The 13,039-nt window shown below is 55.4% G+C and overlaps 5 protein-coding genes across 5 annotated transcripts; 1 reads left to right on the top strand and 4 right to left on the bottom strand.

Annotated features, from left to right (window-relative positions):
- Positions 1-95: 95 nt before the first annotated feature.
- Positions 96-828, bottom strand: BXZ73DRAFT_104626 (uncharacterized protein; the record flags this gene model as incomplete). Its single annotated transcript, XM_048015969.1, has 5 exons — positions 96-219; positions 283-368; positions 407-591; positions 649-709; positions 760-828. The coding sequence occupies 5 exons, from the start codon at positions 826-828 to the stop codon at positions 96-98; spliced, it is 525 nt and encodes a 174-aa protein (XP_047874462.1).
- A 1,785-nt stretch (positions 829-2,613) lies between these two features.
- BXZ73DRAFT_80082 (uncharacterized protein) lies at positions 2,614-2,982 on the bottom strand (the record flags this gene model as incomplete). The annotated part of the gene is made up of 2 exons (XM_048023212.1): positions 2,614-2,756; positions 2,802-2,982. 2 exons carry the CDS (start codon positions 2,980-2,982, stop codon positions 2,614-2,616), a joined length of 324 nt encoding a protein of 107 aa, XP_047874463.1.
- Positions 2,983-4,466: 1,484 nt separating this feature from the next.
- BXZ73DRAFT_80083 (uncharacterized protein) lies at positions 4,467-4,828 on the top strand (the record flags this gene model as incomplete). Its single annotated transcript, XM_048023213.1, has 2 exons — positions 4,467-4,647; positions 4,686-4,828. 2 exons carry the CDS (start codon positions 4,467-4,469, stop codon positions 4,826-4,828), a joined length of 324 nt encoding a protein of 107 aa, XP_047874464.1.
- A 2,304-nt stretch (positions 4,829-7,132) lies between these two features.
- On the bottom strand, positions 7,133-7,940 carry BXZ73DRAFT_52132 (uncharacterized protein; the record flags this gene model as incomplete). The annotated part of the gene is made up of 2 exons (XM_048020759.1): positions 7,133-7,537; positions 7,611-7,940. The coding sequence occupies 2 exons, from the start codon at positions 7,938-7,940 to the stop codon at positions 7,133-7,135; spliced, it is 735 nt and encodes a 244-aa protein (XP_047874465.1).
- A 34-nt stretch (positions 7,941-7,974) lies between these two features.
- Positions 7,975-8,967, bottom strand: BXZ73DRAFT_52097 (uncharacterized protein; the record flags this gene model as incomplete). The annotated part of the gene is made up of 3 exons (XM_048020753.1): positions 7,975-8,319; positions 8,369-8,482; positions 8,599-8,967. The coding sequence occupies 3 exons, from the start codon at positions 8,965-8,967 to the stop codon at positions 7,975-7,977; spliced, it is 828 nt and encodes a 275-aa protein (XP_047874466.1).
- Positions 8,968-13,039: the final 4,072 nt, after the last annotated feature.

Here is a 13,039-nt window from a genome sequence, read left to right on the forward strand (position 1 = left end):
CGCTTGACATGACCAATACGGTCGGTTTGAGACGGGCGATGCGGGCAGCTCGATGTGGGTGACGCGAACTGCTCGACGCGCCCGCAACGCGCCGCTCAACGCGCTCGCAACGAGCCGCTCGGCATGGCCGATGCGGTTGGTTTGACACAGGCGACGCGGGCAGCTCGATACGGGCAACGCGAACTGCTCGACACGCCCGCAACGAGCCACTCGACGCGCCTGCGACAAGCTGCTCGACACGCTTGCAATGAGCCGCAACGAGCCGCTTGACATGACCGATACGGTCGGTTCGAGACGGGCGATACGGGCAGCTCGATGTGGGTGACGCGAACTGCTCGACGCGCCCACAACGTGCCGCTCGACGCGCTCTAGTACAACGCATAAGACAGATGATAATAGAACGTACCTTGTCGCCCCGAGACCGGCGTGCTACAGGCACTACATCGTCATGGTCGTCCTGGTCGACGGCCGCGTCAGAGTGCTTGTAGTTCAAGTCGTACTCGTTGCGGACGAGAGTCTTGGCCGTCTCGATCCACTCATCTTGCCAGTGATGAGTCTTGAAGTACTCGAGCTTGAAGCCCGGGTGCAACACTGTTACAGACGAGTCTAATTGGTTACAACGTACAAATGAATAGCATTAGAACTCACCCATGGCGATTCGATAGCACTCCGAAGAGTCCGTGAGTTCGTAGTACTTGTTGAGGACCTGCTGCGCGAACTTGTGAGCAAAACGGATGGCTGGGTCATAGGGTACACGACCCCCTTCCCCCTCTGTAGCCGTCGGTAACGGCGGTACGACCCCGTCATGTTGCCGTCGGTAACGGCCATACGAGCTCGTACGAGCTCCGGTCGTGTAGCCCGTCAGTAACGGTCGTACGAGCTCCGGTAGTGTAGCCGTCGGTAACGGTCGTACGAGCAGTGGTGGAGAAGTAATATACAATGCCAAATGTATCATTCCGGCTGTCGTGTGCGTGATTTGAGGTCCTCTAGTGTGCTACTACATACGCGCAAGAACATCCCGCAGCCCCAGGGAAGCCAATACCGGGCTGATACAGCAGGGGACGCCGGCTCCGGTAGTGGCACGTCCCACTGCCTACATTGCGCCCTACTGCACCGTACGTTTCGGTAATGCGTTCGCTACGTTCCCCTGGGTCGTACGAGCTCGGAACACTCGTTTTTATCCCTGTGCGTGCTGTGGTTGGCCCAGGGCATTGAAAACACTGCTCAGACTCGTACGAGCCTGTAGCCATCTGTCACGGTCGTACGAGGCACCTCCGGTGTGCACCCGGAATATTGCGGTAATGGATTCGGCAGATGCGCGTTACTGTACCGAACGCAGCGCACTCAATTTCGCTGCGATGCGTGCCATGGTTGGCCTGGGGTAACAAAAACGCTGCCCAGGCTCGTACGAGCCTGTAGCCGTCTGTCACGGTCGTACGAGGCACCTCCGGTGTGCACCTGGAATATTGCGGTAACGGATTCGGCATATGCGCGCGAGTGTACTGAACGTAACGCATCAAATTCCATTGCCGTGCATATCGTGGTTACAGAGGGAGGGTCAGAACAGTGCTCAGGCTCGTACGAGCCTGTACCCTGTCTCAGACAGTCGTACGAGTACCTCCGGAAGAGCGGACACCCGGAAATCTCGGCAATGCATGGCGTTCATTGCCGAAGGTTACCGGAACGCAGCAAACCTTATTTCGTCGCTTTGCGCACTGTAGTTAAGGTGGGAGAGTCGAAACAGTGTGCAGGCTCGTACGAGCCTGTACCCTGTGTGAGACGGTCGTACGAGTTGTCCCCAGCGGACCTCATTTTTTTCCGGTAATGCTTTCGGTAGATGGGCACGGATACGTTGAGAATAGCGAACTTGATTTCATTGCTGTACAAGCCGTAGTTATGAAGATATTGTCGAAACAGTGTGCAGACTCGTACGAGCCTGTACCCCGTCTGGAACGGTCGTACGAGGTGCTCCTGGTGGGTATCAAAAATTTCCGGTAACGCATGCAATGCATTGCCGGAGATCACTGGAACACAGCGCACTTTGTTTTATTGCTGTGCGTGGCATGGTCAAGGTGGCGGAATTGAAACACTACAAAAGCTCGTACGAGCTTGTACTCCGTCTGAGACGGTCGTACGAGTTGTCCCCCGGTGAACCTCGTTTTTTTCGGTAATGCGTTCGGTAGATGCGCACGGGTGTGCCGAGAATAGCGCACTTGATTTTAGTGCCTTATATGCTCTGGTTGGGGCAGCGGAGTTCAAACAGTGTGAACACTTGTATGAGCTTGTACCCTGTCTGTGACAGTCATACAAGGTGTCCTCCGGTAAAAACCCACTTTTTCCGGCAGTGTATTCATTACCGAGATTCCGGCAGCCCTTCCATTACCGAGATTCCGGCAGCCCTTCCATTACCGAGATTCCGGCAGTCCCTCCATTACCGAGTGTTTGGTCATCTGTGTGTATTACCACTCTCACAACCGAGTTTTTGACCACCTGTGCATATTACCGCTCTCACTGCCGAGTTTTTGATTGCCTGTATTCATTACCGAGTTTTTTGCACCCATTGCCGAGTTTTTGATCACCGGTATCAATCAGCAGTCCTCATTACCGAGTTTTTTACTGCCTGAATCCATCACCGAGTTTTTGGTCACCTCCGGACTTCAATGCCGAGTTTTTGACCACCGGTATCCATTGCTTGTCCTCATTACCGAGTTTTTGGACACCTCCAGCCTTCAATGCCGAGTTTTTATTACTGAGGTCTGTAATCCATTATCCCGGTGCTCACTGCCAGTGCTCTCGCTGACCTCTGGCCTTCAATGCCGAGGTTTGAATACCGAGATCGGTAATCCCGGTGCTCACTGTTGGTCCTCTGGCCTTCAATACCGAGTTTTTGTTACCGAGGTCGGCAATTGTGCTACCAGTGGTGCTCACTGTCTCAAACAGCGAGCTCACTGTCAGACACAGTGAGCTCAACATGTTGCCCATCTCTGTATCTGTCCCTCATTTTTTTGGAATGCACCTCTGCATCACATCTGAATGTATTGCAGCACCTTGCAGCATATTTATATGAGTTGGTCTGCCTGTACTGAACACCTTCTACCTGAGAAGTCACCCTTCACAGCAGCATGCGTAGATGTTATTTAACCTCGCTGTTTTTTGGATCAGGGAGGAGCATGCAAGAGCTGTGGGTGTGCAAATTTGGAGGGCAGTAGCTGCAAAAGTGAGGGAGTAGTGTGGTATGATATTTTAAAATGACATACCACACACAGAAATGGGATGGGAGTGTATCACATTCCGAACACCTGGATATATTCATAGACAATATTATTAATGCAATGCAGAAGAGAGCGCACACAAATCAGGATTTCCGGTGAAGATACAAGATATCTGTGGAAAGTGGAAGTTCTGAGAAAACACGACATGCATAAGTTCATGTGCAGACATGATATAAACATGCTGTTTGCTGCATCACAATGGGTACTATTGGGGTGCTCAGATCGGAATTTTCAAGCTTATCGGTGATGAGATGTATATGGGGCATCATATGTCATTATTTCATGACATACAGTATCTTGACACAGCATATGCTCCGATTAGAATGCGAAAACATGGAATAGAACAGGGTAGAGCATAGCTATCCAACGCAGAAGAGAACTTGAAAAACGGTTGAGAATCAGTGGAGATGTGCAAGGTGAGCCAGAAGTGTGGTTTATGCTGAATGTACTCTGACCTCGCTTTCACTGCAACCACACTTCTGGCTCACCTTGCACATCTCCACTGATTCTCAACCGTTTTTCAAGTCTCTTCTGCGTTGGATAGCTATGCTCTACCCTGTTCTATTCCATGTTTTCGCATTCTAATCGGAGCATATGCTGTGTCAAGATACTGTATGTCATGAAATAATGACATATGATGCCCCATATACATCTCATCACCGATAAGCTTGAAAATTCCGATCTGAGCACCCCAATAGTACCCAATTGTGATGCAGCAAACAGCATGTTTATATCATGTCTGCACATGAACTTATGCATGTCGTGTTTTCTCAGAACTTCCACTTTCCACAGATATCTTGTATCTTCACCGGAAATCCTGATTTGTGTGCGCTCTCTTCTGCATTGCATTAATAATATTGTCTATGAATATATCCAGGTGTTCGGAATGTGATACACTCCCATCCCATTTCTGTGTGTGGTATGTCATTTTAAAATATCATACCACACTACTCCCTCACTTTTGCAGCTACTGCCCTCCAAATTTGCACACCCACAGCTCTTGCATGCTCCTCCCTGATCCAAAAAACAGCGAGGTTAAATAACATCTACGCATGCTGCTGTGAAGGGTGACTTCTCAGGTAGAAGGTGTTCAGTACAGGCAGACCAACTCATATAAATATGCTGCAAGGTGCTGCAATACATTCAGATGTGATGCAGAGGTGCATTCCAAAAAAATGAGGGACAGATACAGAGATGGGCAACATGTTGAGCTCACTGTGTCTGACAGTGAGCTCGCTGTTTGAGACAGTGAGCACCACTGGTAGCACAATTGCCGACCTCGGTAACAAAAACTCGGTATTGAAGGCCAGAGGACCAACAGTGAGCACCGGGATTACCGATCTCGGTATTCAAACCTCGGCATTGAAGGCCAGAGGTCAGCGAGAGCACTGGCAGTGAGCACCGGGATTACAGACCTCAGTAATAAAAACTCGGCATTGAAGGCTGGAGGTGTCCAAAAACTCGGTAATGAGGACAAGCAATGGATACCGGTGGTCAAAAACTCGGCATTGAAGTCCGGAGGTGACCAAAAACTCGGTGATGGATTCAGGCAGTAAAAAACTCGGTAATGAGGACTGCTGATTGATACCGGTGATCAAAAACTCGGCAATGGGTGCAAAAAACTCGGTAATGAATACAGGCAATCAAAAACTCGGCAGTGAGAGCGGTAATATGCACAGGTGGTCAAAAACTCGGTTGTGAGAGTGGTAATACACACAGATGACCAAACACTCGGTAATGGAGGGACTGCCGGAATCTCGGTAATGGAAGGCTGCCGGAATCTCGGTAATGAATACACTGCCGGAAAAAGTGGGTTTTTACCGGAGGACACCTTGTATGACTGTCACAGACAGGGTACAAGCTCATACAAGTGTTCACACTGTTTGAACTCCGCTGCCCCAACCAGAGCATATAAGGCACTAAAATCAAGTGCGCTATTCTCGGCACACCCGTGCGCATCTACCGAACGCATTACCGAAAAAAACGAGGTTCACCGGGGGACAACTCGTACGACCGTCTCAGACGGAGTACAAGCTCGTACGAGCTTTTGTAGTGTTTCAATTCCGCCACCTTGACCATGCCACGCACAGCAATAAAACAAAGTGCGCTGTGTTCCAGTGATCTCCGGCAATGCATTGCATGCGTTACCGGAAATTTTTGATACCCACCAGGAGCACCTCGTACGACCGTTCCAGACGGGGTACAGGCTCGTACGAGTCTGCACACTGTTTCGACAATATCTTCATAACTACGGCTTGTACAGCAATGAAATCAAGTTCGCTATTCTCAACGTATCCGTGCCCATCTACCGAAAGCATTACCGGAAAAAAATGAGGTCCGCTGGGGACAACTCGTACGACCGTCTCACACAGGGTACAGGCTCGTACGAGCCTGCACACTGTTTCGACTCTCCCACCTTAACTACAGTGCGCAAAGCGACGAAATAAGGTTTGCTGCGTTCCGGTAACCTTCGGCAATGAACGCCATGCATTGCCGAGATTTCCGGGTGTCCGCTCTTCCGGAGGTACTCGTACGACTGTCTGAGACAGGGTACAGGCTCGTACGAGCCTGAGCACTGTTCTGACCCTCCCTCTGTAACCACGATATGCACGGCAATGGAATTTGATGCGTTACGTTCAGTACACTCGCGCGCATATGCCGAATCCGTTACCGCAATATTCCAGGTGCACACCGGAGGTGCCTCGTACGACCGTGACAGACGGCTACAGGCTCGTACGAGCCTGGGCAGCGTTTTTGTTACCCCAGGCCAACCATGGCACGCATCGCAGCGAAATTGAGTGCGCTGCGTTCGGTACAGTAACGCGCATCTGCCGAATCCATTACCGCAATATTCCGGGTGCACACCGGAGGTGCCTCGTACGACCGTGACAGATGGCTACAGGCTCGTACGAGTCTGAGCAGTGTTTTCAATGCCCTGGGCCAACCACAGCACGCACAGGGATAAAAACGAGTGTTCCGAGCTCGTACGACCCAGGGGAACGTAGCGAACGCATTACCGAAACGTACGGTGCAGTAGGGCGCAATGTAGGCAGTGGGACGTGCCACTACCGGAGCCGGCGTCCCCTGCTGTATCAGCCCGGTATTGGCTTCCCAGGGGCTGTAGAATATCGTTTTCATTGTTGTTGTACCAATTAAAATGTACTAGGGTATGTAGGAGAGTTGGAAAAGCACTAAGCTATCAAGGGGAACTACCTGCCCCCCACATCTCGTACGACCGTTACTGACGGCTACATTACCGGAGCTCGTACGAGCTCGTATGGCCGTTACCGACGGCAACGCGGGCACCTCGTATGGGCGTTACCGACGGGCTACAGCACTGCCACCGAGTGGGTACACCCTTCGAGGTCTTGCTGCCTGGCAACGCTGTGGTGGTGAGGCGCTCATCGAGGACGTCCATGACTGGGATGACGCTCGCCAGGTTTGGCGTGCTGCGGGAGAAGAAGAGCGTCGCGTCCTTGAAGACCTGTTGAGGTTGGACGCCAGGGATTCATGAGAGATGGGGATGGGTAGGTGATGTATGGAGACGAGACAAGACAAGACAAGACAAGACGAGGATCGGATGAGGAGATGGTGTGAGGAGATGAGGAGACGGTGCGAGGACAAGAATAAAAGGAGATACGGCGTGGATGCGGTGTGGATGCGGTGTGGGTGTGGGGACAATCGGATGAGGACGAATGGAGATAATGCACAGAGACGATGCAGGGAGGCGAGGCAGGGAGGCGAGGCAGGGAGGCGAGGTGGGGAGACGAAACAAGGGTGCACAGCGACGATGCGGGGAGACGAACCGGGGAGACGAACCGGGGAGACGAACCGGGGGCGTGCAGAGACGATGAGAGTAGTCAGAAAAGACAAGGATATGGGAGGCAGCGAAACGGGAAGATGAGAGAGACCACATGGCAGTGGGAATAAGCAGAAAGATGATCAGAACGAAGAAGAAAAGTGTGAGAACAAGAGACACATACCTTGAGCACCTCGAGAAGCTGCTCTGCAATGGACCATTCCCGCTTTGAGAGCTGGTACTTCTCAAGATCCAGAGGATGTAGGTCGTTGTCGGCCTCGCAGAAGGACTTGATAGCCTTCTTCAGGCGGACAGCCCGCTTGAGCATGTCGTGAGTTGAACACCACCGTGTTCTGACGTCTTGCTTCAGCATGAGAATGTCTTGATTGAGCAATTCGAGCTGCTTCTTCCATGCTGGCAGCAAGATTGTCGTCGACTTGCGGATGGTGGCAGCCAGGCGACGGAGCTTGAGACAACGAGAGTCGAGACAGTGAGTGACCGTGAGGCGTCGAACGCAGACGATAGGAGTGGGAACTCACCTTAGTAAGCATCAAGCGCACTGGGCGGAGATTGGAGCGGAAATCACGGAGCTCGCCTGGAGTCATTCCGGACATGTCGTCGACCCACTCGACCTCGTCCATGATCCCCTCAAGTCCGTCCTCTGTGTCTTCTTCCTCATCCTCGTCATCCTCATCGTCCCCATCCTCCGCGTCCTCGTCCTCCTCTGTGGCAGCATCCTCACCCTCACCTGGCTTCTTCTTCTCTGGGTCGAACTGATCGAGCAAGCCGCGGCCGACGAGCTGGACGACGTGCCCAAAGCAGGCGACATGTCCGGAAGACGCCCGGAACTTCTGAAGACCTTTCTCCATCGTCTTGATCATCGCCAAATTAGCGGATGCACTATCACAGGCGACACCAAGGAGCTGTGTGAGTAGTTTTATCATTCTTCTTCATATGTTTGTACGCATTCTGAGGAACACACCATTTCCTTGATACCAAATTCGCAGAGGATACGAATCTGAGTTTCGCCGAGGGTCTGACCTGTGTGCGACTAGCAGATCCCATGGTCAGCGGACACTGGAGAGGTGGGAAAAACATCAAGGTACGCACTTTTGCCACCTCAACGACGTCGAGCACCATACTGAGCGGCTCTCCATCATGCTCAAAGTGCACGATAACCGCCATGAAGGCATTCCCATTTGGAGACGACCAGCAGTCCGTGGATATGCTAAGTCGTCCTTCGTACTCCTGTGATCTGATGAGTACTAAAATGTCCTCTACAGCCCGCTCTACTCACCCGAAGAAGACGGCTGATCCGAGTGCGCGAGCGCGCGAAGAGGGTCTTCACATCGCGCGCGACCGTTGAAGCGGATGGGATCCAGTATCCCGGTCTGCCCGTCTTCAGTAGTGACTGGAGACGGGTGTCCTTGACGATATCAAACGGACGGTAAGACTCTGCGACCCATCGCGCAAATTCCGCACTAATATGGTCATCAATACAGCAATCAAACCAGGCTTGGATAGAACATACCGTGTCTCAGTGCGGGTGTGCTGGCGATGAGAGTATGTCACCGGTCCCTTCCCCTTGCGCTCGAAGAAGGAGGTGACGTCCCCACTCTCCAAGGCATTCTTGCCGAAGCGCTGACGAACCTCTCCAGGCGTCATCGTGGCCTTGACCACGCGCTTCACTGCATCTTCGCCAAAGCAGTTTTTTGCGTGCCTTGTCATGTTGCCAGTTGACGTCGCGTCGCCTTTGTCGATGTAGCGATTAACAGCCTTTTTGATACAGCCTTTAGCCATGCACTCGAAGACGTGCACACGACGTCCGTCGATGTCCGCGATCTTAGGGATGGGCTTGAAAAAACCGTAGATAGGGGAGTCCCACCCACGGTCCATCATGGCCGCTATACATGCCGCAACGTTAGTGAGTACATCTTCAGCCAGGATTACGACGAAGTCACACTTACCAAGCTGCTTTAGGCCCTTATCATCGTCCTCGAACCACGGCACGCCATTTGTTCCCTTGGTGAAGGCTGGCGCTGGCGAGTCTGACCTCCCACTGTCCGAGTCCGAGTCGTCAATGTTGATTACATCATGATGTGCAGCCGCCTCCTCCTCTTCGGACAAGCAGTATGGTGAGTGATAGCCCCCCGTCTTCCGAGTCGGCTTCACAACACCCTTTCCAGACTTCAACCGCTTCTTCGGCTTCCGCGCCTTCTTGCGGTGCGCACTCGGCCCTTTATCAGCCGCAGCAGCGTCGCCAGCAGGCTTCGCGCGAGGTGGGGCGTCACCAGTGGCAGCAGGCTTCGCGCGTGGTGCGGCATCGCTGGCGGGCTTCACGTGGGGTGTGGCATCGCCGGTGGGCTTCGCGCAGGGTGGAACGTCACCAGCAGGTTTTGCGGCACCGCCGGTGGCCTTTGCGCGGGGTGCAGCATCACCGGTGGCCTTCGCGCGGGGTGCAGCATCGCCGGTGGCCTTCGCGCGGGGTGCGGCATCGCCAGTGGCCTTCGCGCGGGGTGCGGCATCACCGATGGCCTTCTCGCAGGGTGCAGTGTCACCAGCAGGGGCTGCTACACTTGCACCCGCGGCACCAGGCTGACCTCGACGTGAGTATATATCATTTAGTGCAGAATGGTTGAAGACTCACCACCATTCCCTCGTCTTCAAGCATCCGCTGAGCCCTCTTCGTGAGGGTGCGATGGCGCTTCTCTGCCGGGGCATCTTGCTCCACCGAAGGGGATGCGGGACGCTTTTGAGGTGGATCAGGGTGGACAGTGGTGGAAGTCGACATCGACGAGATAGACGCGGAAGTGGGTGGAAAGGCAGACTCGCAGAGACGGGGCGGAGAGGACAGGGAAAGTCTCATCATTATATAATCCTATAACTGTACAGTAGGTGGCGCTAGCCACTCAGGGTCAGGCTGAAACCGGCACGGGCTGCTGGAAGCGCCCAACCAGGATGTTCAGTACAGTGTGACATAACCGCCGGGTTACCCACGGGTCAATGCACAAACGCGCGGGTCGGCTCCTCACCACCCGGACCCGGACCCGCATGACCCGGACCCGGGACCCGGCCGGGTCAGGCCCACCCGTGGTGATCACTACGCGCGACATCCTGCCACTCGAGTCGGTCATGTGTCTGTATGGTCAGAACCTGGACGAGACCGCCGCCTTGATCGAGGCAGGCTCCTTTCTTCCTTTCTTTACATAGAATGTCTGATGCTGATTACTGGTTTCCCGCAGGTGTCGCCGCGAGAAGTACTTGGAGGGGTCCCATCGGCACGTTGGGTTCGTGACGTGTGGTGCCGCGTGGCGTATGTCTTCCCCTGCATGCTGTATATGGGGCCCGAATCGCTAATCGTCGCCATCTCAGAGGGCGTGGACAAGGGCATCCAGATCGGTACGACCTGTACCTACGCCAATCTCATTGGAAACCGCAGGCCGTCTCCTCGGGTATCCCGTCGCCCATGCTACAACGAGACATTGCGATGGGCTACGTCAAGTCCGGGATCCACGTCTAAAGCAAGCTGGGCACACGACGATTACCCTGGTGCCTTCTGTGTCAGCCAAGTTGTTTGTGGCTGAGCATCCACACGTCTGGTGCGTTCAACTTGCGCTCGCTCCGGAGCACATGGCCGGATGTTGTTTGTGGGCGTCACGCGGCACCACGTCGTCGCAGCCCGGCACGAGATATAAGTTGTCTCTGTGTTGCCTGCCGATTGTCCAGGATTAGGACCTCCAGAATGGCGTGGGGGCAAGACAGACGGCCCGGTGGGTCATAAGCTTGTCTAGTGACGGAATCGACTGCTGATTTGCGCTGGACCGGGAGATCGGTGATGAACGTTGTTCCCCATGTCCTGCGCGCGGTGGACACGAGGCTGAAAGTGAGTTCGGCGTCCCTATCGCGACGTTTGTGTGCGGCCTCGTGTGCAGTTGTCTCCTGGTGGGAGCATCGCCACATGGTGGTCGATGCACCGAGAGTTTCTTGGCGTCCTGTTCGTCGCCGGAGACATGCATGGGACTAGATTGGATTTTTTGTTGCGCAAGTTTGCGCCACCCGATGTCAGTTCGGAATCGGCTGGGCTTCTGCGTATACTCTTTCACTTCGAGCCTCCGTGCGGGCGGAAACGACCGTGTGCTCGCATTCCGAGCAAGACGACACGCATCAAGAAGAAGCCATGTATGTGGTTCTATGTCCTAGGCTCGTGGTACGCGCTGATAAGACACAACAAGGGTGTTCCTGGAACGGCTGCCGGCTTTGGCGTTGACTCATAATTCGTCGAATGCAGTATCCGATGTTCTACCCCAAATAGAATGTCGTCCCCAAGGGCTGGGCGCAGACGCGCGCAGGCGGCTGCTTTTGTCTACCGCGAGTCATCAACTATGGCCTCGAGGCGCCCTGAAACACGCTTGACCGCTGCTTCTACGACTTCCGCCGCACGTGCGCTGTGTCCAGAAGGCTTTGATGATGAAATCCGTCCCATGTGAAGATCGTTCTCTGAGCAGCTGCTAATCGCCAGGAGCATCCGTTGCGACAGCCTTTCGGCAGGGTGCGGATGCATCCGGTGATCCGTGATGCGCGCCCGTAGAGACGCGCCCCTGTGGGCGGCAAGGACGCGTGGCGCGCATCGTCGCGCGGCTATGATGCACGCCCGTCCCTGCCCTTCGCCGTCCTTGCTCTCCTCCCCCTCCTCCTTCCCGCTCTGCCCAGGCAGACGATAGCGGCCATACGGTCGACTGTCGTCTGCTATTGGAATACAGTGTCACTTGGTGACACTGCTCTCCTCTTCCCCTCCTGCCCTCCACCTCGACTTCCATGCCGTCCTTCACCCACCTTGCCGGCCACCCTCACAACGTCAAGAGCGCACGAGGACGTCCATCCGGACGTCCTCAGCATGGAGATTAGAATATGGGAGCCGCGGCGATGTACCGCGGCCCTAGTTTTGGTGAGTCCGCTCTGACCTCCTCCCCCTTCCTGCCTCACCCGACCTACTGCCCTGCCTTCACGCCCGCCTCCTCCACCCCCGCATCGCCGCGTCGCCCGCCTTCACCTTGCTGTGTCGCCCACCTCCGCCCACCTCACCGTCCGCCCTCCTCCGCATCCGCGTCCTCCGCCTCCGCGTCCTCCGCGCCCACCCCGCGTCCTCTTCGCCCTCCTCCTTCGCGCCCGCCTCGCCCGCCTTCGCCTCGTCGCGTCGCCCTACTCCGCACCCGCCTCCTCGCCCGCCTCCTCTGTGCCCGCGTCGCTCTCACTCGCCCGCGTGGCCCGCCTCCTCCACAACGCGCTCCTCCGTCCTCCGCGCCGCGCCCCTCCGCGTTGTCCTCCTCTACGTCGCCCCCCTCCACCTGTGTCGCCCTCCGCCTCTTCCAGGTCTTCCGCGCGGTCTCCGCCGCGTTGCCGTTGTGCGTCGCGCACAACCACCTCCGCCTCCTCCCGGCCCCCCGCCTCCTCCTGCGAGCCCTCCACGTCGCCCTCCCCTGCCTCCGCGTCCGCCCGAGTTGCCCTCCTCCTCTTCGTCCTCCGCCTCCGTGTTGCCCACCCCCTTCGCATCGCCCGCCTCCGCGTTGTCCGCTTCCCTGCGCGTCGCCCGGCGACCCACCTTTGCGCTGCCCGGCACCCGGCGCCTGCATCCGCCCGCCTCGCCCGTGTCCGCGCACGTCGCCCTCCTCCTCTGCGTCCTCCGTCTCGCCACCCATCTCCCCGCCTCCGCCCACATCGCTAGCCTCCATCCGCGTCGGCCCACGCCTCCTCCACCACCTCCCAGCCGTCCACGTCGCCCTCCTCCACCTCTGCCTCCGCGTTGTCGCGGGGCTGTAGTATTCCTTGCTAGTCCTACTGTAGTAGCTTACTAATAAATATATTTTAATCGCAAATTCTATACAAAAGGTGTGGTCTGAAACAAAGGGGGAGGTGAGCTCACTGTCGGAGGCAGTGAGCTCGAGTGGGAGGGCCAGAGGCGCCGGCGGTC

Source organism: Epithele typhae (genome assembly GCF_022376455.1).
Source record: "Epithele typhae strain CBS 203.58 chromosome Unknown BXZ73scaffold_54, whole genome shotgun sequence".
NCBI classification, from domain to species: Eukaryota; Fungi; Basidiomycota; class Agaricomycetes; order Polyporales; family Epitheliaceae; genus Epithele; species Epithele typhae.